The 25,400-nt window shown below is 39.5% G+C and overlaps 1 protein-coding gene across 1 annotated transcript; it reads left to right on the plus strand.

The window, feature by feature from the left end:
* The first annotated feature begins 11,866 nt into the window (after nt 1-11,866).
* asip1 (agouti signaling protein 1) lies at nt 11,867-14,395 on the plus strand. The gene is made up of 3 exons (XM_053316038.1): nt 11,867-12,095; nt 13,261-13,310; nt 14,172-14,395. The coding sequence occupies exons 1-3, from the start codon at nt 11,930-11,932 to the stop codon at nt 14,331-14,333; spliced, it is 378 nt and encodes a 125-aa protein (XP_053172013.1). The 5' UTR covers nt 11,867-11,929; the 3' UTR covers nt 14,334-14,395.
* The last annotated feature ends 11,005 nt before the right edge of the window (nt 14,396-25,400 follow it).

The following is a 25,400-nucleotide window of genomic DNA, read 5'->3' on the forward strand; positions in this document are numbered from 1 at the left end:
AACAGTTTTCATCAGGCAGTACAAGTTACTTTTCTGGAGGATATGGCAAGAGATGTGTGCCTCAAAACTGCTTGCACCATGTCTCATTACTGACACAAAAAAATATGTTTGCTTCCAGAAATCTACACATGCACAGTGGAATCAATACCAACCAATAAATTATCATCACATGAAAACTAAACCTTAATTCTTATAGATCAAACTACTGTAAAATATTCAAAAATAGTTTCACTAGTTTGGACTGTTACATTTCCAGCCCCCAGTTTGAGGCATGCAGACTAACAGAAATAACTTCCAATGGTCATTACTCAATCTGGATCAAGTTTCGTCAGATGACTACATCTTTATACATCGCTGCCTTTCTGCAGCATGGAGGTTTCTTCTTGAAACTATTGGCCTTGGCCTAATTTGATGATCTCCATCTCTGCTCCTGTCAACTCTTCAACAGAGTATTCCTTTTCAGTGTCAACTGGTTTCCTCTGGTTCGCGGTCGTCCTTTGACAGTTGAGATCTGTTTGTGGATGTGTTTTTCTTTTTCTTGTTGCGCTGAAGAAGCAGGTCCTTGAGTCTGAGAATCCACGCTTCAGTTCTTTTCAATTGATACCAGCTGGAGCTAGTTCACAAGATCTGAATCTTCAGCTGCATGAATGAGATGCAAATTGGTTGAATGTTTGCTGTCTTCTCCTTCAGTCTTCATCAGTTCATTCATCCATTGAGGTTCTTCATGAACTTGTTAGGTGTAAACCCCCTGGATGCACAGTCATTTAGATTAATTGAGGTGTTGACATGTTTCCTTTGCTCAGGCTTGGTTGCCTCTTTGATGAGATTTGTCCACAATTACTGCCATGTTCAAGTTCATGTGAGGAATGGTGGTCTGTTTCAGTGGGGTGGACACGTCTGTCTTTGCTTGTCACTGTTACTTGCATCAGCAAAGTGGTGTAGCTGGGCTGTTGCTACAAGACCAAAATCCATTCGTTTTATGCATCTGTTCCCTCTTACTGGGGATTTCCACCGGGTCCGTCAGCGGCGTGGAACGGCTGCGCTACGGTTTAGCTCCGTCCTCTGGCCGGCGTCTGGCAGCGGAGCGGAGCATGCTCTGGGAGAGAAATCTGCCTTTTAAAATGAAGTTGCACTGTTAATACAGTAATTACGGCAGCCCAATCAAATCCGAACGAGTGCCTTTAGTCTACAGTAATTACTGTAGTAGCAGCACAACTCAATGACCCGACTTTGTTAACTTGCTCAATTTTGGTTGATTTGGTCATTTTCTTTGATTTTTGTGCTTATGTCATGTGTCAGTAGCTACGTAGCTAGATGGAGTCTTTATCTGACTGTTTTATTCATGTTTGTTGCTGAAATACGATCGGGAGGCTGCACGGGTTGTTTTATTCTGAAAGACGGAAGTTTTATTGTGCCGATTCTGTGTCTGACTTCCTGCCTGGTGCAATCTGCTCTGTTGAGCTTGTCGCGAGTTAGAAACAGCTCCGTCAAAATTAGAAATGTTGCGTATTGATAGCGCTGCGGCACGGAGAGCTGCTGCTGGGACGCTGCTGAGACGCTCCCGGTGGAAACACTCTCATTGATTATAGTGGCACCTATCAGCTCCGGTGACCGTGGTGCAGCTGTAACGCGCCGCCGGTGGAAATTCGGCTTTACACTTCCAATAGTTGGTGTAGCTCTTGTAGACACATAGTCCACTTTCAGCCTAGCTGGAATCTCGGTTCTTCTTCTCGGTTGTTCTTTAGCTTGTTCATGAGGTTTAACACTCGTTGTATGGCAGCACTTTGGTTGTTCAGCAATTGGACAATCGTTTACTTCATGGGAAGATCTATTTAGTAATGTCCATCCAGTCTGAAGTGGCAGTCTGACTTGTCATCACAGTTGTTCAGGGAAGTCATGATTATATTTCTGCATGAGTAGCTGTTCTATGTTATCATTTACTGCATGTGGTCCGTTAATTTGGCTATGGATCACTTTCCATGGCTCTAAGATCAGGGTGTCAAACTCACTTTAGTTCAGGGGCAACATACAGCTCAATGTGATCTCAAGTGGGCCAGATGAGTAAAAACATTGTACAATAACCTGTAATAATATATAATACACGTTATAATTTTACTATAATAAAGCATCTAGGAGGTACCCTGGTAATGTGTCCAAGCCCATGGAGGAAAAATTTGACTTCAGATTAAAGAACAATTATCTCAAACGTCTGCACCAGATTTGACCCGTTTAAATCAGCTGATCTAAGTCTTGAGACAGTTGATTGGTCGAATAATGTGCTCTTGAATGGTTGGAACAAAAACCTGCAGCCACATGGCCCTTTGTGGAATAGTTTGGACATGCCTGGTCTACAGGAAGAACATGACTGTGAATGTCAAGTGAAAATAAGCAAGAACAGCAGTGCATTTATTGAAACATTAGAAATGACCATTCCTGCAATTTTCACACTTTGCAGTTTACCAGTGGGCCGTACTGGACCCCTCTGGCCTGCGGACTGTACGTTTGACACCCCTGCTGTAAGACTTGGTGGTTGTTGGTTCCAATGAGAAGTTTCACATTGTGCATCCATCAATAAACAGGGGTACTTCTTTGTGTGAACTCATTGGATAGCTCAATATAGATGACCACTGATTTCCAAAATCAGTAATCACCTTCACTGTCTTCGTAGAATTGATGGTGCTCCACATAAGCTCAGTCTTTCAGCATTGAACATTCAGCTACTTTGATAGTACCAGAGCTGCCCAGGACTATAAATTACATCGGCCCTCACAGCTTTGTTGCTCTTCTTGAATTTCATTCTTGACGCAAGCACTAGTCTCTGTGTGGCAGTGTTTCATTGATGGCTCCATCCTCAGTTATCTTTTCTTTTGGACCTTTGTCTGGCTTATGTGAGTGTAGCATGCTCAGATAATACCAAGAACAGGGCTCACATCATTATCTTCTTTAAAGAAGGCCAGAAGAAAGCTGATGTTTTATATCAAATATTTTTCACTATGGTTTTTTGTGGTTGTAGCTGTGGCTCTATCCTACATATTACTAAAAATGTCAGTAATTTAACATGTCAAAATAACTAATAATCTCAAAGTAATCCATGCTGTGTGGTTGTGGGTTTCGCTATGCTACTGTGCCAACAAACTGTATGCCTGGGGAAGATTTGGGAAGAAGTTGTCTTAACCCACACAGATATGTTGAAGGTTAATATCCTTCTCTCTGCTGATTCTAGTTCTTGTGCCATTTTAATCCTGCTTGATCTTGGTGCAGCATTTCATACAACTGACCATGACAGTCTTTTAAAATGCATGGAAAGTGAAGACAGTCTGCAAGGCCCAGTGTTTAAATGGTTTACCTCCTCACTGATCCCCTGCTGTATAATATTGGTGTGTTTGTGGATACACTTCATTGACTTTTACCATTGAATTGTTGTAAAGGGAAGCTATTATTAGCCTCAAGCCAAATAAACAAAAGCCATTTATATATCATAAGGATCTGTAAACAGTTATCCATGCCCTTTATCACCTCTCAGCTGGACTATTATAATTATATGTATATGGGGTTGACCCATTCCACCCTTCGTCCAAATGATTTAAAATACATCTGCCAGATTAAACTACAACAAAGACAATACATTGCTCACGTTCTGGATCTCTTGCATTGGTTAAAATGGTGAAATACAGAGTTCATGTAAAAATCTTACCATTTGTTCTTTAAAGCCTTAAATGGATTAGAGCCACGATACATTACTGGGCTTTTTCTGTTGCTGCTCCCAGACTCTTAAATAATCTCCTATCCCACATTAAATCCTGCTCCATCATGGACAATTTCAAGTCAGATTTAAATACCCACTTTTTCTTTTGCTTTTAGTTCAGTCTGAGGTTGTTGTTGGCTGCTTTTGTTGAGTTTCTCGTAACTTCCTATTTCGTCAACTTGATTTTAATTGTATTTAATCTTCTATGTATTATATCATTCATTTAAAGCATGAATAACTAGTTTGAGGCAGATGTTAATCCATTTGCCTTGACAGGAAAGCACTTTGGGTCAACTCCTGTTGTTTGTACTATATAAATAAAAGTGACTTGACTGGACTAATGTTATTCTTCCTCCTGTTCCTCTCAGACATGTTTCTTTGGAAAATATGAGTGTGTGTGTGTGTGTGTGTGTGTGTGTGTGTGTGTGTGTGTGTGTGTGTGTGTGTGTGTGTGTGTTCAAAAAGACAAAGCACAGAGAAGGATCTTGGAATCAATGTTTTGTCTTGGTGTAGCCAAAAAAACCCAAAAACCTAATCTCACAATCTTTGATGTAAGAACTGGTCTTACTCAAGACTGTTTGGTCAATGAATTGGCAGTACTTTTTTATACTCATGTCTTTCGTTTCTTATAACTGAGGTCCAGAAACTATATGCGTGTTTACAAGTTCACCATTAGTAATACTATTCAAATCTGTAGCAAGCAAAAGCTAATCATCAAGCTTTAACTTGATAGCGCTGTCCCAAATGAGAACAGGGCAGACAGGCTGACTGAGGGGGCTTTAATGCTAAAAAGCACAAATGACAGGCTTACAGATAGTCAGTAGGAAATCAATCCAAATCAGTTAAACAAAGTCCAAAAGGGGGAAAGGCTGAAGCTCTAAATCTAAGGATCAGGCAGGGACAAGTGCAAGAACAGATCAGAACAGGAACAGGTGGTATGGTCGGAGTGAGGCTCAGGGCGGCAAGAACATGAGTCACTATGGCTATGTTCACACTGCAGGCCTTAATGCTCAAATCTGATTTTTTTGTTTGGCTGTTCATATTACACTTTTATGTGTTTCCTCCTGAAGTGACCCGTATGCTCAGTTGATCATTAATGACGTCACACACAGAACGGTGTTTACAGAAGAGAACATGAAGTTACTGGTAGTCTCATTTATGGTCTAATGTTAAAAACAGTGTGTGAGCGGGTGATGTTAAAAGGGAGGAAGAGGAGAAAGAAAATTAATACTTTTAATGATGTCTTTATGTGGAGCAGTGACGTGTGTTGCTCCAGAATAACGGCAAAGTTGCATTAAATGCGACCTGACTGTTCAGATTGCAGTCGCATTCAAAAAAATCCGATTCAGTAGCACATTTGAAAGTGGCCTGAATCAGATTTGGAAAATGTGAGATTCAATGCGACTTGTGCTGTTCACATTGTTAGAAACAAATCAGATATGGGTCATGTTTGAGCGACATTATGACAAACTGGCAGGGAGCGGATGATGGAGACTACAGATAGATCTGTACTGAGTATCTGATGAGTATCTGATGAGAGAATGAGCAGCAGCTGCAGACAATTACTGAGTGGTAACAGGTGAGCATGTGAGTGTGGTGAATAGGAAGGAGTGTGCAGGTAGAGAGAGAAAGAGCAATGCAAAAACACACAGGACCCTAAGTAGGAATCAAGCACATAATCAGGGCTTTCACCTAATCAGGTGATTGAAACTTATCCGTGGAAGATTATTAGTGGAATGCGTTACTTGCAACTCACTTATTGTCCAACACTACTCTGTATAATATCTATCTACTATATTGTTTAAATTTAATCCTAACCCAGATTATTTTGGGGCTGGTGAGTGCATATATGAGTATTTAATTTGCAGTGTTGCATTAGTTTGTACATGAACATACACATCTAGGAAGTGCATGCAAACCTGTGTGATGATCAGTTAATTGGTACACATATACATACAGTATATTCATATAATACATAATTATATATTCCAATAAGTATGTGATAAAAGAATAATGGTTAAAGGCCAAATGCTGTTGAGTTGAGCAGTAATGCCATTCACTCATTTGTGGGATAAACTGTATTTTTCTTCCTCACCTGCTTTTTACATCTCAAATGCAATTATAACATTTTTCAACTGTAACTTTACCCCTAATTCACCCATTATGTCATTTTGAAATAAGGCTAAAAAGAAGTCAAGAGGCTGACAGGGAGGGCAGGAAGAACTGAGGAGGGGGAACATAATTTTGTGAGGCAGGAGAGCAGGATTTACTCAGCATGATGTATAATGATAATAATAATAATAATAGTAATAGGAGGAAGACAAACAGTGTAACAACATTTAAAGCAGCCAGAAGTCAGAGCAGGCAGCCACTAAAACAACAGAAAGCCTCCTCGGATCTCTCCCTGTAGCTCTTTAATCCTGCAGCTGTCTGGTCCTGCAGTTATCAGCTGGCTAAAATCTTGTTTTAAAATGTTAAATCTCACTACAGCTGTGTGTGGCTGTCAAAATCATTATTAACACCAGTAATATTAACACCAGCCTCATGTCATGTGTTTCATTAGTCTATATAATTTACAGCTTTTAAAGAACAGTAGAGCACAGTTAATCTTTAAATACAGTAATTTGGGGGGTTTTGTGCTTTTATTTCCATCAAAGAAAGTTAGAAAATCACATGTTTATGAACTTCTGTTGGAATAGAAATTAGTGTGGAAAAATAACACAGGGGTCTAACTTCATTCATGAATAGAGACCCACTGGGGAACTTCTGGAAACCTCAAATGTTTTAGGGGAGTCAAACTCATCTTCATTCAAGGGCCACATACAGCCCAATTTGATCTTATGTGGGCCGGAAGGAAGGAAGGGAGGATCGAAGGAAGAGGAGAGAAGACAGCAAGGAAAGATGAAAGGAAGGAATGAAGGACAGATGGAAATAAGGAAGGCAGGAAGGAACGAAAGAAAGGAAGGAAGAAAGGGTGTATGGAAAGATGGAAGGAAAGTGGGCCAGATTGGACTCCTCGGTGGGCCGGTTCTGGCCCACGGGCCGCATGTTTGGCACCCCTGGTCTATACTGTGAAGTTTATATTCATGTTCACAAGTGATTAACAACACTAAACAGGTTAATGTGTTAAATGCATATTTGAAAAGCCTCATTGAAGTAATTTAAGTAATTTAAGTCAAGCATCAGCAAGTTGTTTTTGTTGCTTGTTAACTTTTCCCTCCTAGTTCTCCCTCAGTGTTTCACCTCTTTTAATCATTCTTGCCTTGAAATTGATTCATGCGTTAAAGTGTGGTTTCCAAAAGCTCATGAAAAACAGCCACTCTGAGTTTGTCTTTGTTGATGCCTCAAAGTCGAACCAGGCTCTAGACACACAACAAGGTAGTCTGAGGTGTTATGTGACTTGATGGCTTGATGTTTTTACTGCTTTCAAGGAAACTGTTTAAACTGTTTAATGTTTAAAAGGTAGATAAAGCCCTGTAGGTTTCAGTGATGCTGTAACGTTTGTGGTTTCTTGTTTAACCTTCCTGTCGTCCTCCCCATCTGTTTTGACTCTTTCTTTCTTTCTTTCTTTCTTTCTTCCTTCCTTCCGTCTGTCCTTCCTTCCTTCCTTCCGTCTGTCCTTCCTCCCTTCCTCCTTCTCTCTTTCTTTCCTTCCTCTCTCTTTTTCTCCATTCCTTCCTTCCTTCCTCCCTCCCTCCCTCCCTCCCTCTTTTCCTCCTTCCTTCCTTCCTTCCTCCCTCTTTTTCTCCTTCCTTCCTTCCCTCCCTCTTTCCTTCCTTCCTTCCTTCCTTCCTTCCTCCGTTCTTCCTTCCTACCTTCCTCCGTTCTTCCTTCCTTCCTCCGTTCTTTCCTTTCTTCCTTCTTTCCTTCCCCCCTTCCGTCCTCCCTCTTTTTCTCCTTCCTTCCTTGACTCGAGGACAACATGAGGGTTAATAAAAACCAGCAACTGTGGGCAGTTCAGGTTAATATCAGTTACAGTTGAGTGTAAAGTTTTTATGAATGAAAAATGAATAAAAAACCCTATAGGTGAATAGATACAGAGTTGACAATAAGTCTCAGTTTGTGTTGGGGTTTTTTGTATTTTGTCAGAAGTAATGATTTACAAGTCATTTGAACTCCAAAATATCACCGCTACAGTTTCTAAATGAAATAAAAGGCATTTACAGATACAGATTTACATGTTTTTAGAAATTGAGATTTAAACACAGGTATATAGAGATGGGAGACAGAGAGAATGGAAATGAATATTATCTCAAAATAACATTTACAAGCAGGCAGAAATCAAGATGTTAGTCAAGGGGAGGGCCCAAAGAAAACCATCTACATGTATTTGGTCTTAGTTAAAAAGTGACAGAAGTAAAAGACAGTTCAGCCCTCTTCTCTTCCCAGATGAATCATTTCTGTTGAGTCCAGAAAAAGCTCCAACAAGTCCAAAATGATCTGTGCCCAAACTGCAGCTGCAAAATGATTTCATTTCCTCAAACACCAACTGCTCAGTCTATGGGTTAGGGTTAGGGTTGGGGGGGGGGTAGATAAATGCAGAGTATAACCCAGAGATGGTGTCATGGCCGAGGAGTGAACAGTGTGTAGTTATTGGTTATTTTAACCTTTGTGTCGTCCTCCCGGGTCAAATTGACCCCGTCTGTTTTGATTGTTCCTTCTTTCCTCCCTTCCTTCCTTCCGTCTGTCCTTCCTCTCTCCCTCCTTCTCTCTTTTTTCCTTCCTTCCTCTCTCTTTCTTTCCTTCCTTCCTTCCTTCCTTCCTCCCCTCTTTCTTTCCTCCCCTCCCTCCTTCTCTCTTTCTTTCCTCCCCCCTACCTTCCTCCCTTCCTTCTTTCCTTCCTTCCGCTTTTCCTTTCCCCCACCCTCCCTCTTTCCTTCTTTCCTCCCTCCCTTCTACCTTCCTTCCTCCCTTCTTTCTTTTCCTCCCTTCCTTCCTCCCTCCTTCTTCCTTCCTTCTTTCCTCCCCCTACCTTCTTTCCTCCCTTATTTCCTTTCCTTTCCTCCCTTCCTTCCTTCCTACCTCCTGTCCTTGTGTCTTCCTTCCTCCCTTCCTTCCTTCCTTCTTCCTCCCTCCCTCCCTTCCTTCCTTCCTTCCTCCCTCCCTCCCTCCTTTCCTTCCGTCTTCCTTCCTTCCTCCCTTCCTCCTTTCATTCCTTCTTCCTCCCTTGACTCGAGGACAACAGGAGGGTTAAAAGAAGAAGAACAGATACCCTGAAAACTGGGTTAATAAATACTAACCACATTTTTTACTGGAGTCAAGGATCTCCAACCTACACGGATGACTTATAATCAAGTAAAGAGCCGCATAGCCCTCCGCTTAGCAGTGCGGAGAGCCACATCCAACCTTTAAATTAATTCAGGTTTTAAGGCCCTTTAGATGAGGTATTTTATTACCCCCTAATACAAAACAAGGACTGTAGCCAACAAAGCCAGGAACCAAAGTAAATTAAACACAGTCTCAACACAACTCGACTGTGAGAAAAAAGTGTAAACAAATGGCAACATTTAACAACTGAGCACTAAATGAAGTTAAAATCACGGAAAGGTTATGGTGGAACAGCGGAGAAACAGGTGAAAGAAATAAACCGCCCGGATGAACCTTACATTTAACCTTCATGCAGTTCAAACTACACTTCCCACAGTGCTGCACCCTCTACTTAGCAACATCCTGCAGTATTATGACTATAATTAGCATTTGAGCAGTGTGAGAAAGGTAGTAGAGTTCCTCATAATAAGACTTGATGCAGCACTGACACTTTATCTTTCAGTTGGAGTTTTAGTGCAGACTGAAGAACATTTATTTCTGAATGGTGGTTCTGTTTGTTGTGGCATTAAAACGGAGATTGGGGGAAAAAAACTAATATTTTTTCTCCCTGCTGACTTAATATCATCTGTGCTATCACATATTAATGGCTCTGAGTTCAGGTAGCTAACACAAACTGACACTCACAGATCTAAGCAGACTAAGCTTAATTAAAAAAATTAAAAAATCCCCACTAATGAATTATGGTCACATTGCAGATTGCACCATTAAATTGTAAAAGTGATTGAGGTTTAGTGAGTCCTTCAGTTGTTGGTTCAGTTTTTACTTTACTTCTCATTTAAACAAAAAAAATGAAAGCGAAAATAATAACTGAACATAAATATCATCCAAAGATTGCTATTTGAGTCCAATGCTTTCCTCTAGGTGCCTATCGAGTCATTGCCTTTTAGGATTTTTAGCAAAACTCCTCTCTCTCTCATCACTAATACCATAATAATCTAAACAAACCCAAGGTGATATAAAAGGGAATGGGAGACGACACTCTGATTAGTTTACTGCATGTTACGCCCAAAACACACCTATGATTAATGAGGAGACTTAAGTCCATGCACCTGGCGCAGTGACCATTTTACCTCTGTTAAAATAGCAAAAGTGGATTTGGATACGCCCCAAATGCTTCATGCCATAAGCTATAGATAGTTACTGTAAAATAGGGCCCATAGAGTTGCTTAGTGTGAGGAAGTGTTTCAGATGCTCCTGGTTCCAAAATTAAAAATCCCAGAATTTTTTCCCACAGACAAAACTTCCCATTTCCCACAGACTCCTGGTTAAATCATCAGTACGAAATACAAACAACTGTGTTAGAAAATATCTGGTTCAGACTAGTTATTAGTCTTAGAAATACTTTGATTTATACAAAACAGACATATCTGCCAAAACTTTTTTAGGTTAAAAAGCTAGTAGCCTTTATGTTCACATGTAATTTTAAACATTAGAACTTACACAGTACACATATATTAGTTAGCTTTAAAATAATTGAATAGAAAACGAGATAAATGCCCTAGAGCTTAGTTGTCTGTAAAAATACATTGGAGGAAAAACATTTATCATACTGTTATAATAATAATAATAATAATAATAATAATAATAATAATAATAATAATAATAATGATAATAATATAAGCATCATATGAATAAAAACACGTAAAGCATCAATGAACTCCTGATCTTCACTCACAGGCCACTACGTCACTACGTCAGCCAAAGCAGAAACAATCACCAGCTACACCTGCTGCTAATAGTCGTAGTCCGAGCTGAGTCTAAGCCCACAGGCAGCAGCACTGATGAGGCCAGTGGCTATGTTGGCTGTAACATCACCAGACAACAAGTGCTTTATAGCAAACATAAACAAATGGTTACCTACAACAAGTATTGAGATGGATAGTGTCAGATTTGCAAAGGAGCATGAGGGACTCGTTATTTTTTCAAGGAAACAACACCTGGTATTTATTACCTGTATTTTGCAAATGACGATGCACATTGGATCAATTCACAAAGCAGCAGAAGTCTGACTGTCACTAGAAACCTGCCTTCAACATTTCAAGCACTACGGTGTCCAACAAGATGTCCATAGTACTGGAGCGTACCATCCCCTGCTCCCCAACAGTTCTCTTACTGAATGATTTTAATGGCCTAGACCTTTCCTTGAGGCACCAGCGCTGGTTCCTGGTAGGCCTCACTGCAGCCAAGTAACTTATTGCACAGAGATGGAAATCTCCCCACGACCTGTCCTACTAACACTGGGTTAATACAGCTATAGACATAGCTAAACTAGAGAAGTCTGTAGCCGGCGTGCATGGTGCTCACGTTAAAAATATACGTTTATGGGCATCCTTCATCAACAGTATGTCGGGATAGTAGCCATGGCCTGATCTCCCCTCCCTGCTTACTGTATTCCATCTCAACGTCCAGCCTAATTTGGTTTAGCTATTTACCAACTTGGTTTGAGCTGTTACAGAGCAGAAGTTATTTCTTGTTGGGAGTGGGCGGAGGGAGCAAGACCTGGGGGGTGGGTGGGTTTTGGGGGTCGGGTGAATGACTGTGGTTGAATGTTGTGTGTTGACTTTTGTTGTTGTTGTGGTTGTTGTCTTAAATGTATTTCTATTTGTTTTGTTGTGTATAATTATACAAAGTAAAACAAATTGATCACAAAAAAAAAAATTCAAGCAAGCAAACGACCGATTTATGGAGTCTTCGTCAAGGTTTTCTAATGTACAAACTCAAAATGTACATTAAATACAGATGGATGGGATCATTTTTGTTCTTGTGTGGGTGTCCAGTGACTAAACATTGAAACTTGTTGATTTCTGAAGAGTAAAAACACTGATGCTCTGATGTTACTTTTGTTTCAGAGGAAAGATGCATGCCTTCCTGATGATTGGCTGCTTTCTCCTCGCCGCTTCAGAGTACTTACTCGGCTCCGCCCACATGATCCCCGACGAGAGACTCTCCACCAATAGGGTTGTTGTAACTAACGCTCTGTCTCAAAGCCTGGACATAGACTCGCCCCCTGTTGTTATGGTTGGTAAGTATGTGAGTTTAAACTTGAAACTGAACAACTGAAAAATGATTGGTCACTTTATTGTTAAAGCCAAAGTCCAGAATGAATATTAAAACATCTATAATATATAGAGGAGGGACAATGAGGTTCGATTCAATTGTATCACGATTCTTGATCATTCCGATTCGATATTACGGAAGCGTATTGCATTCACTTGAATAAAAAATTAAAAAATCTGTTTTTTCTGAGTAATTTATTTTTTGGTCCGTTTTTCGAGGTAATTATTTCTGATTTTCTGCGTAATTTTTTTTTCTGTTTTCCAGAGTGATTTATTTTTATGCTTGGTTTTTCGGGATAATTTTTTTCATTTCTGTTTTTCGGGGAAATTTTAGAGTTTAGAGAGCATTCAAAACATTGGACACATTCACTCTATAGATGGTATTACTATTAGTTTGTCGACCTTGCGCAGGCATCTGAAGACTTTGCTGTTGTTCAGAAGGAAATCCCATCCAGATCTCCTGGACATAGCAATGTTTCTCCAGGATCAGCTGGACATATATGGCATGCTCCATGGATACAAGATAACGGTTGGATGTTCTCGCGAGATTTCGAAGTATCTCGATAATTCAGAGAAAAAAAACAGAAAAATAATTACCCCGAAAAAAAGGGAAAAAAGATTAGTCAGAAAAACAGACATAATTCATTCACTTGAATAAAAAAAATCCGTTTTTCCAAGTAATTTATTTTTTGTCTGTTTTTCCAGGTAATTATTTCTGTTTTTCTGAGTATTTTTTTTTCTGTTTTTCAGAGTCATTTATTTTATGCTTGGTTTTTTGGGATATTTTTTCTGATTCTCTGAGTCATTTTTTTCTTTTCTGTTTTTCGGGCTAATTGTTTTTCTGAGTTTAGAGGGCATTCAAAACATTGGACACATTCACTCTTTATTGAGAGCTTGATGTAATACAAGCTAAACATGACAAACTGCTTGTTTAGTTTAATCAAGTTTTACTTTGATCTGGGTTTAAGACACTGAGAGATTATCCTGTCTTTAAGTCATAGAGATGCTATTACTACTTCAACAGAAGTATTATTAACATTCCTGTAGCATTTATCATCATGTATGCTGATGATACGTTTCTTTTCTGCTGTGAAAGTTTCAGAAGTGTCCTCGTTTATTGTTGTCTTGCAGAGTTACCTAAATCTGTGAAGAAAACCAAGAAAGCAAAGAAACAAAAGAAGGTGGGTCAAAAATAAGTTTTCAATCCAAAATATGACTGATAATTATTATTATTCACGAATTGTGCAGGCTGTATTTATTGCACACTTATTGAAATATGATCCTTGTGTCACAGTATGATCTCAATTTAAATAGTAGAAGACTTTTTAACAACTTCTCTTGATCCTGACTATGACATGAAAGTAGATGCTTAGAATAAGATGATAAGTAGAAATTTGAGTTGAGATGATTGCACATACTGTTACTGAAGTCAACAATGTTTAACCCTCCTGTTGTCCTCGAGTCAAGGAAGGAAGGGAGGAAGGAAGGATGGAAGGGAGGGAGGAAGAAGGAAGGAAAAGAGGCAGGGAGGAAGGAAGGAAGAAAAGGAGGGAGGAAGGAAGGAAAGGAGGGAGAAAGAAAGGGAGGAAGGAAGGTAGGAGGGAGGGAGGAAAAAAGGAAAGAGGGAAGGAGGGAGAAAGGAAAAGAGGAAGGGAGGGAGGGAGGGAGGGAGGAAAGAAAGAAGTACGGGAAGGTGGAAGAAAAGAAGGACGGGAGGAAAGAGAGAGGAAGGAAAGAAAGAGAGAAGGAGGGAGGAAGGACAGACGGAAGGAAGGAAGGGAGGAAAGAAGGAACAGTCAAAACAGATGGGGTCAATTTGACCCGGGAGGACGACAGGAAGGTTAAAACATGTTTACATTTCTCTCAAAACCAGGACATTCACACCATTTTCATACAGGACACATTTTAATATTTACATCTTTTTTTTGTACAGTTTTTCTATTTTATCACATTTCTTATTTTTCTTTTCTTTTCAAACCACAGCAGCAAACTATAAAACAACACGATCTCATGTTTTGTTACTGCTTCTCTCTTTTTCTCAGAACAAATTCGGTGTGAAGAAGCGTCCTCCTCCTCCTGCTGACTGCATCAACCTGTGGGAAAACTGTAAACCAGACCACGTGTGCTGTGATTTCTGCGCCTTCTGCCAGTGTCGGCTCTTCAGAACTGTGTGTTTCTGCAGAATGGGCAACCCTCGCTGCTGAACATCCACCCGCAGCCTGACCCAGCTCAGAGCTAACAGAACAAAACCAACGAACCACTTGAAGTGTGAGAGGTGAATCACTTCCTGTTCTTGGTTTGTAACTTTGCCTAAAATTCACTGCATGAAAGCACTTTATCACAGAGGACTGCACCACAGTGAACTTTCGTAAAATCTTACAGGGTGTAACGCTTGTAGCACTGCTATGAAACTTACGAATAAAAAAATGTAAAGACTTTTTTTTTTTTTTTTTTTTTTTTTACCTTGGGCTTTTAGCACGCTTTAATAAAAATATGTCTGCTCAAAACGTTTATATATGCTTTATTTTTACACAGAAATACATGAATGTGTATCACACTTAATTTACAATGGGCATCAAATATTTTTATGAAGCTTTGTAAGAATAAAGTTCCTCTATGTTTTATATGAAAGTCTTTTTGTTATTATTTAAAGTTTCTATACTTAAAGGTCAATATCAAGTATTTAACTCCTCCTTAGCTGATGGCAAGTCTACGACGGAGTATTAGGGTCACATTGAGAGAAAAAAAAATCACAAACTTCGAGAATAAAGTCGTAATTTACGAGAATAAAGTCGTAATATCCTAACCTGATGTTTTAGAGGAAGACAGTTGGTCAGTTGGTAAAATGAGGGCCGTGGAGGATTTTGTGGAGTTGTACTTTAGGATAGGTTTCACAAACAAGGAGATACTTCATCTTTTGGCACATCAGCATCATATCATCAGAAGTATTAGGACTTTAAAAAGAATATGCAAGAAAATGAATCTTTTCCGGAGAAAGAACCGGACGGACTTGGAGGAAATCATTATGACTTTATTCTCGAAGTTTGTGATTTTTTCCCCCCTCAATGTGGCCCTAATACTCCGTCATACAAGTCACATGTATTTATGAATTACGTGGAATTGAGTCTAAAATGAGCCACAGGGTGTGTGTTCATGAAAATGAAGGAAGATGAAGCGGCTCGTGGAGTGTTTTTCCATCTTTGGAGCTCTACGGCTCAGAGGAATAACATATATCAGGATCTATATAAACCAATCTAATAGAGAAAAGAAACCAACTTTACACAAAGTCTTAAATTCCTCTCTACGAAAGAATAAGATATGTTTACTTCAACAGAAACCTAAGAGGATGTAAGCATAATTTAACTGTTAATGTTATATATTAGCTGCTTGATTGTTTATTATCTTGTTTAATCAGTGCTTTAACCTTCTTATCATCTGTATTGTGTTACTGAGGGAAGTAAATTCAGCTCAGAGATCAGCTACTTCAGTTTTACATCACTGCCTGACTGTTGAATAGATAAATATATTCCCAGGGACTTCCATGCAGTGATTTCTAGTATGTCATTGCTACATTATGATAAATACATGAATGTTCACGTTCCCTTTGCAGATAAATAATGAAGAATAATGAGATGTTAGTGAGAAGTGTGACCTTTAAATGGCTGCTTGAATTGGAGTGCTGTAGTTCATCAGTCAGGATTGGAGGGAAATATTTGGCTTCAAAGAGGAAAAGGAAGAAAAAAAAGTTGCTTTCCCTCTAGACAACCACCAACAAAGTAACTTAGACCAAAGCTGCTCCTGATGCTGCTCAGTGGCCAACAACAAGAGTTCTTAAGGTTTAAAATGTGCTCATAAGATACAGGACATTAGTAAAGTACATTTAGTAAAATATGTGTTACTTTTTTAAAACATTAGCTGTATTTCCCAATGCAAAGTCTTGCCATTCACTTTGCATTGGGAAATACAGCTAAAGTTTTTGGTGGCGGGATATTGCTTTACCGATCATAAGTATACAATATATATATATAATCTGCTGCTTTTATTGTTTACAAAAAATGTGGGTTGATCAACAAATGTTTTTTCTTGATGAAATCAATACTGATTAACATTAAACCCATTGACCTTCTGCTATTGTGAATGCATTGCTTATTATATTGAAAATGAACATGTAAAGGAACACAGTTAAGATTGCTCAGTTTCAAGTGCCATACCACAATGATAGATAGATAGATAGATAGATAGATAGATAGATAGATAGATAGATGGATAGATGGTAGGTAGGTAGGTAGATAGATAGATAGATAGATAGATAGATAGGTAGGTAGGTAGGTAGGTAGGTAGGTAGGTAGGTAGGTAGGTAGGTAGGTAGATAGATAGATAGATACTATCTATCTATCTAATAGATAGATAGATAGATAGATGGATAGATGGTAGGTAGGTAGATAGATAGATAGATAGATAGATAGATAGATAGATAGATCATTTATTGATCCTGAGGGAAATTAAGGCATCCAGTAGCTTGTATGACACACATAGATAGATAGATAGATAGATAGATGGATAGATGGTAGGTAGGTAGGTAGGTAGGTAGACAGATAGATAGACAGATAGATAGATAGATAGATAGATAGATAGATAGATAGATGGATAGATGGTAGGTAGGTAGGTAGGTAGATGGATAGATAGATGGATAGATGGTAGGTAGGTAGGTAGATAGATAGATAGATAGATAGATAGATAGATAGATAATGTATTGACCCTGAGGGAAATTAAGGCATCCAGTAGTTTGTATGACACACACATATAAATGCAAAAGAACACTCACAGAAGACAATTGTGAGATGCTTACAGATACCAGGAAGTATGCTTAGTGGAAATCAGTACAGGTCTAAATTTTGACCCCTACTTTAAAGGGGTTCGGTTGGCTCTGTTATACTGTTTGGGGCATTTTGCTGGCATGGTTTGGATCCACATGTTACCTTAGGGTGAAGGGTCTATGGCCTTCACAGTCACCAGATCTCAACCCAGCTGAACATGTATGAGAGATTTTGGAGTGATGTGTTAGACCGCACTCTCTACCAGCATCATCAAAACACCAAATAAGGGATGATCTGATCCTTTGTGGTCAGATAATCCTCTAAAACAGCTTTAAAATAATATTACTTCTGCAACTTAAACACAGATGAATATGAAGGAAAAACCACACATTTATAGAACAGACACACATTTGGAAGTAGGATGGCTCAGACACCAGATCTCACTCATCACATCACAGGAAAACATGCACTGCTGTTAAACATCAATAATGATAATAACATTTTTATGAGCCGAGTTCCCAGCAACAACAGCAAGTCCAATAATATCTAAGCAGCATCCAAGTCAAATAACTGTAATAGGTTGTTTCACAAGTAGAACAACTGATAACTATTTGGTAATATATGAGTAAAAGCATTCAACCAGTTTATGATGGATTCTTTCTCTTCAGGATGGTTTTATTATTTTTAACAAAACATTTTCTCAGCATTGTTTTTAGACTGACTCGATGAGGCCTGCATCTTAATGTTCTTACTTGTGTACATGTGTGAATATTGCACATTGTCAGTATTAGTATTTTTTATGTATATAACAATTAATATTCTCAGGTGTAAATGAATGAGATGTTTTTAAATAGTTTTTCTTAACCCCCTTGTGTTCCACGAGTCAAGGAAGGAAGGGAGGAGGGAGGGAGGAAGGAAAGGAGGAAGGAAGGAGGAAGGACAGGAGGGAAGGAAAGAAGGAAGTACGGGAGGAAATGGAAGAAGGAAGGGAGGAAGGAAGAAGGAAAGAAAGCAGGGAGGGAGGGAGGAAGGAAGGAAGGAAGGAAGGAAAGGAGGGAGGAAAGAAGGAAGGCATGAGGGAAGAAGGAAAGGAAGGAAGGAAGGACAGAGGAAAGAAAAGGAAGAAAGGAAGGAAGGATGGAGGAAAGAAGGAAGGCAGGAGGGAATAAGGAAAGGAAGGAAGGACGGACAGAGGAAAGAAGGAAGGAGAGAGGGAGGAAGGAAGGAAAGGAAGGAAGGAGGGGAGGAAGGAAGGAAGGAAAGAAGGACAGAGGGACAGAGGAAAGAAGGAAGGAAGGAGGGAAGAAAGGAAAGAAGGAGGGAGGGAGGAAGGAAGGACAGAAGGAAGGAAGAAAGGGGGATGGAGGAAGGAAGGGATGAAATAGAGAGGAAGGAAAGAAAGTAAAGAAGGAGGGAGGGAGGAAGGACAGACGGAAGGAAGGAAGGGAGGAAAGAAGGAACAGTCAAAACAGACAGGGTCAATTTGACCCAGGAGGACAACACAAAGGTTAAGTAATATAACGTAACATTTTATTGTGTAATTTCTAGTAATGGCTTGTTGTTTCAAATACTTAAGTGTGTTTTCTCTTCCATTAAGTATGTGTAAGCGGTTTTCCTTTCAGGTTGCCAGATTGTTAGTATTACTACCAAGGAGGATTTGCTATGACATTACCAACCTCATACTGGATTTATTTGGTTGAGAAAATATTGCAACAATCCCTATTCCTTCCTTTAAGGCATCTGGTTTGGAAAGAAATGGGACAGAGGAAGACAGATTATGGCGGACAGCTGGGAGACAGACAGACTTCTGAAAGGACGAGAGAAAGATGCTCAAATACTGACAGAGAGCAGATCAAGAGACAACAGCTCAGGGCACAACAGCCCTTTTATTCAAAGCTGTGAATGGTTCAGTAAGAAGGAGATCAAGTTAAGAGGGAACTCCGCCAATTTTACACTTCAAAGTCTGTTTACAGATCTCAGGGAGAACTACTACTTTTGTGGCTCCAGAGGGAGGTCACCAAAATTTGATAAATTGCATCGAGTTTCTTCTGACGACTCCAAGTTAGCGGTCGACTTGCATTGTGGGAAACGTTAAGCCAACAGTCTCCTTGTACTGTAACTACGTTCATGTACGACTAAATTGTGACACCAATAAACGTTTTCCTAGAAATGTCATTTCATCTCAACATTAGACAACAAGAGTGACATTGACTGCGACAATGTACTGTAGGTCTTTTTTTCCCCAACAAAATATTTGATGGTGCAGCTGAATGTCCAATAGTAGTAACCTTTGTAAAGGTTAAGGTTATGGAAACATTGTGGTTTGGATTTTTCTCACATATTAAGGTTAGGAGACCTTTGCCATCATAGTTACAAAACAATAACCATGTGGCTTAGTTTAGGGGGTGATCATCATCGTGGTCATGGTTTAAAGACCGTGTAAAGTGAATTCAGACATTTTCTTCTAAACACATTAAATAGGTCATAAATGTATTTCTAAAAAAGGTGTAAAAAGCATTTCAACCATTTAGATTTGAATTGTGGAGCTAAGCTTCACAAACTGTGTTTCAAGATTTCTGTGTTCAGGATTTAGTGGGCGGGTTTATGCCGCCACGTGATTTAGACCCGCTGTATAGGTATAAATACATTCAGCACACACTACTACTACTACAGTCTACAGTTAGCCAGTTAACTGAGTTAGCCACTGAGCTAGCAGCCAAGTTAGCCACTGAGCTAGCAGCTGAGTTAGCCGCTGAGCTAGCAGCTGAGTTAGCAGCAGAAAGCTCTCAGACGTAGCGTCCATGTTTCTGGTAGAGGTGGTGACTTTGATTGACAGGTGACACTTGGTAGGGGGCGGGGTTTCAGCGAACTCGGCGGGCATGCCCACAGCGTTTGGGAGCAGAGAAAGAGGCTGATTTTTACACAACTTTGAAGCCTAATTTCATATATTTGGCGATTTTGTTAAATCATTCAAATTTGGCAGGGTGGTTAACAACACACTCTTCTGTGGTATGTCAAACTCAGAACACATATTTATTCTGACTTTACACAGAGTTTAAACAAACCCAATGTTAACTGGAAATGGGAAACAACAATCTTACATGCCAAAGCCTGATATTTTGATGACCCATCCATCCACCCTGACCTCTTCTCTACACATGCTTTGTCACTTTAGACTAATCCGATTTCCTCCTTTGCTCCTATTATAATTACTATGACTGCTAGAGCTAGCTTTTTATCTTGAACATAAACATATGTTGTCCTGATCCAAGAGGCCTGTTTATTGCCACCCATAAAGCCATGTTGAACCACCTTCTATCGTCTGCATGCTGTACACATTACGTAGTGATGCAATAGCAGTCAGAAGTGGACATAAATACCCCTGTGCATTGAACATCTGCTTCCCCAAGGCAGTAATAAAAGCAGCTTGTTTTTTAAAGGAAGACGCCCATGTGATGAGTCAAACTGGAGCTCTAATCTTGTGGTATTTTTCCAAAGCGGAAAAGCAGGATACATGTTGAGAGTCAGGTGAAAATGTGTTGAAGTGCTGAGAGACACAAACCAGTGCACAGTCATGCTCTCAACGGAGCAGAGGGCCACTTAGCAAACGTCCCTTGACATTTAACCTGACTATTTTGAACCATAATATTTCATATATAGATAACTTATGTATAGAGTATAAGTCAAGGATAGTTTCATGAGAGGCAAAGCTCTGCAGAACATCTGGGTTTTAATACATTTTCGCAGAAGTAATAACACATAATACATTACATTTTGAAACAATATTGTGACAGACTTAAGATGTTTTTTTTTCTCAGCCTCTCTAGCCGCTGCTAGCATTTAGAGAAAATAGGAGTTGCTAGTGATGGGATCTGGCAAGAGACGTAAGAGAAGGAGACAAGCACAACCTGTTTTTGATTCACGCCCTCTGTACCTCTCTAGCTGCTGCTCGTGGTGAGAGAGAATAGTTGTTGCTAGTGACAAGATCTGGCAAGAGCAGTGCGTAAGGAGACAAGCACAACCTGAAATGTCAGGTGAAATGTCTGAAAGCATTTTTGGATGAGCTGAACTTTTTTCTAGGTCTAGAGTGGTTGAAACAGCTCAGAGTCTAAAGCTCTGGCACACAACAATGTATCTATTGTAATATAAGCAGTTACACTGAATTATGTAGTGTGGTTATGGTGAATATAGTCGGTATTTCAAGGATGTTCTGAATTCCAGATAATAAGCCTTTTGTTGAGGTTGGAGCAGATTTGTGCAACAAAAAATTAGTCTGTGACGAATGATAAAACAACCTTAAAACCACCTAAATGTCATGAGGGTGTCCATTATCCGCATGCATCTGCACTTTCCTTTAATATTTCTCACACATGTGACCTTTGTCTTCATCAGGACACACATTACTTCCAACACATTTCTTTCTTTTTCTCAACATTTACAAATATGTCTTTCTTCTTCATGTGGGGAGTGGTGGGGCAGCTCCCTGTCGCCTCTCTTGACCACTTGCCATTGGTGCTTTGATTCCCAGGTCCTCCGGTCCACATGTTGAAACATCCCTGAGCAAGACACTGAAACACATGGACTGTATATAAAGGTGGAGCAGGGTGTGTAGCATTGGTTTGCACTGGAGGCATTTTGCCCCTCTTTTCCATTTGCAGCCAGGACCTTACAAACAAAGACTGAAGTCTAAAAACAGGCCCCAAGTTATCTTCTGTCCAAATGCTTGCTTACTGTGAACGCAGAGCAGTGCACATTTAGCTAACGTTAGCTAGGAGCCAGGTTTTGTTTTTTTTGTTGGTGGCATTGCACCTTAAGGTACTTCTGCTTTGGGTTTGGCATCAAGCCACTATAGTTGCCACTTGCTGAAACCCAAATTGCTTCTGGCCAGTGTTTGGTAGTACACTTTTCTTGATACCTGTGGCGGTAAATAAGAAAGCATGTTGTTTTTATAGGAACATACAGTTAACTTTTAGTGCAGAGCCAAACAAAAGTACAAATGGTATGCAGATACACAAAATATTACTTTGAAGCTCAGTCGTGGTTACACAAGAAAGCTAAAAGCATGAAGTAAAGGGGAAAAAATTAGGCCCAGAGAGAGATTTTAACCATTAAGCCCTGGAGGGGGGGAGGGGGCGGGGGGTAATTAACTACACATAATGTCCTCAAGTTATGAAATCCATGTGTTTGCCAGTTTCAAGAACTTTTCAAGATAACATGCAGATGAGAGATGTTTTTAAAAAATATCTCCAGGGAATAGTGTCATGGATTGACACTCAGCGAATCAGCTGTTAAGTGTGTACAGGTGTGTTTTTATGTTCAGATTCTGTCTTCAATTTGGAGTACTTTGTGACATACTTTCTGAAAGCCAGTGTGTTGACGAAGGACTGCAAATACAATTCGAAAGCACTTAGTGAATCTATCAGCATGTGAGGTCACCCTAAAAGTCACCCTAAGAGAGCAACATCTAAAAACTCAAAGAGGACACATTTAGACGTATTAACAATAGTTGCTTCTGTCATGAGATCTGTCATGAGATCATAGCGAGCGTCATTGATTCTCTGTAACCTGGTAACCCTCCTGTTGTCCTCAGGTCGAGGAAGGAAGGAAGGAAGGAAGGAAGGAGAGAAGGAAGGGACAAAGGAAAGGAGGAAGGGAGGATTGAAAGGAGTAAGGAGGGAGGGAAGGAGGAAGGGAGGACGGAGTAAGGAGGGAGGGAGGGAGGGAAAGAGGAAGGAAGTAAGGAGAGAAGGAAGGGAGGAAGGAAAGAAGGAAGGGAGGAAGGAAAGGAGGAAGGAAGTGAGGAAGGAAGGATGGAAGGAAGTGAGGAAAGAAGGAAGGAAGTAAGGAGAGAAGGAAAGGAGGAAGTAAGGAGAGAAGGAAGGGACGAAGGAAAGGAGGAAGGAAGGATTGAAAGGAGTAAGGAGGGAGGGAAGGAGGAAAGGAGGAAGGAAAGAAGGAAAGTAAGGAAGTGAGGAAAGAAGTATGGAAGGAGGAGGGAGCAAAGAAAGAGGGAAGAAGGGGAAGAACGAAGGAAAAATTAAAGAAAGAGGGAGGAAGGAAGAAAAGAAGAGATTAAAATATGTGAAGTACATAAAGCACCTTCAGAAAGTACCAATATTTCAATTTGTAATACTGCTTTTTGGTCTGAAAAGTGGGAACACAGGAAGGTCTCACAGACTTGGCTGTTAATCATCTCTAATCACACACAATTAGCTGATGAGTTCTGCTTATTAATAAGCTCCATTCCCTTTCATATCCACTCTGACATTCAGCCTGGTTTTTGTGTATAATTTCTTCATACAGCTTACCAGACTCAATAGTGCACGCAGAACAAAATTTCCCCGATGGACTTTGATTAAAAGAACATCCACCATATGTAACGTCTGCACGGTTAAGCACAAGGAGATACACAAGGAGCTAATTGTTGCACCTAAAAGTACATTCTTTCCAGATGAAAGTGTCACGTGTCGAGCCCCTACAAGATCAGATATGTCTCTTTTGATCCATAGTTTTTCGTTCCAATTTGTACTAACACATTCTGAACTAAAACTATAACACAGCTTGCAGTAGTCAGACCATGACGGTGACATGTTTGTCATATTTATGTTATCTGATGCGAGCTGTCATGAAAGGTGGAATGAGTCACACTTGATGTGAAAAGCAAGCAGGTGCAAGCAGTTAAAGAGGCTGAGCCGGCAACAGATGTTCTCAAGTTCAAAAGCATTACTGTGGTTAAGAAAATAGGAAAAAAAAAGAAAAACACTGGGGTAATGCAATTTTTTTTTTTTTTTTTTTTATCACAACAATTACTTTTACAATACAAACTATACAGTAACAGATAAAATCACTATACATATGCTCTGTCAACCAGGTTTCTCTTAAAGTTCCTGGAAAATCTCCTGGAAATAAAAAAGTTCCTGAGTGTTTGACTTTTGGGAATAAAAATTCACGGACACAAACAACAGTGACTCTTCTTGGAATCAATATAAACGCAGCCCTACTTCAAAACCAAAAATTATTAGACGACAGCTGTTTCATGTCTGTGTTTTAATAATGAATTAGTTTCTTCACCTGCAAGCTACACGCATTATGGTGTAACGTAAGAAATGTGCCTGTTTTTTAATAACGTAATCAGTTATTACCCAACAGGCTTTTGAAAGGCTTTTCATAACCATGGTTTTAGTTGAAAAAAGTTATGCTTGTGTTATTTTTTTATTTTAAAACAGGTTTATTTGTGGTGGTATTTAGCTCAGTGGATAGAGCACCTGCCTCATGTGTTGAGGCTACAGTCCTCACTGCAGGCGACCCCGGTTCGAATCCCGCACCGAGCAGTTCTATCTTGCATGTCATTTCTCCCTCTCTGCCTCCAGTTTCCTGTCTCTCTCTACTTGTCTGTCCATTAAAGGCAAAAAGTTTCAAAAATGTTTACTTTAAAGAAAAGCAGGTTTATTTGATGCTAACATACATACAAGGGTTATGCAGTTATTTGAAAGACCTAATAGTAGACTGTTACACTTAATATCCAATAAATGAAACTTAAATAAAGTGATATCAGTATATTATTACATTAATGGCTCCAGTTATTACATTTGTAAATAATTATTTTTTACCAGGCCAATATAATAATAACCAGCCAATAACGTAATAAACTTATTGTGTTATTAGCAAAAAGTTACCATATTGGTTCAGGACTTTTATTATTATTATTGGCATGTTATTACGTTATTGGCTTATTACATGATTTTTATTAACTTACAAGACACCAAAACAAAAAAAGGAACAAATAATAACAAATGAAAACCAGATAACAGACATTAGAGTAATTAAATATATAAACCATCCCCCAACCATTTTCCAGGCTTCAGATACATATTTAGCAAACTTAAAGACATTAAAGTTAAACAGCCAGTCCATTCTGTCATCATCAGAACATTTCTGGGTCTTACATTAAAAAATTAAAAATGATTACGTTATTGAATGTTATTACATGATTGGCTGCTACACATGGCAAAAACTTTCTGAGTGACTATTGACAATGATCGCAATTATTAGACATCGGACCACATTGCCAACATGCTGCAGCTCTCACATACCAAGAAGCTTAATCCTTTCATGCATGAATTATGATAACTCCAGTCAGGATTTCCCCCCTAAGTGCTTCTCTTTAAGCATGAAAAACCCAAACTTTTTTCCCTCCATCAAATTACAATACTGTTAATGAAGTGGTAGCACATGGGATGACGCACTAGTGTCCACTGTGGTGGCTGAAGTGTAACTATGCCATAAAAATCCATGCACATATAAGAAGACAGCTTTTGAACACTATGCATGAAAGGGTTAAAGCTGGGTTAGGGTTAGGGTTAAAACTGGTCACAAAGAAAGCCCTCGCCCCTGTAACCTCTGTGGGTTAAAGGTACAGGGGTTGACAACAATGGCTCTCTTCATTTCATATTT

The sequence above is a fragment of the Scomber japonicus genome, chromosome 3 (genome assembly GCF_027409825.1).
Source record: "Scomber japonicus isolate fScoJap1 chromosome 3, fScoJap1.pri, whole genome shotgun sequence".
NCBI classification, from domain to species: Eukaryota; Metazoa; Chordata; class Actinopteri; order Scombriformes; family Scombridae; genus Scomber; species Scomber japonicus.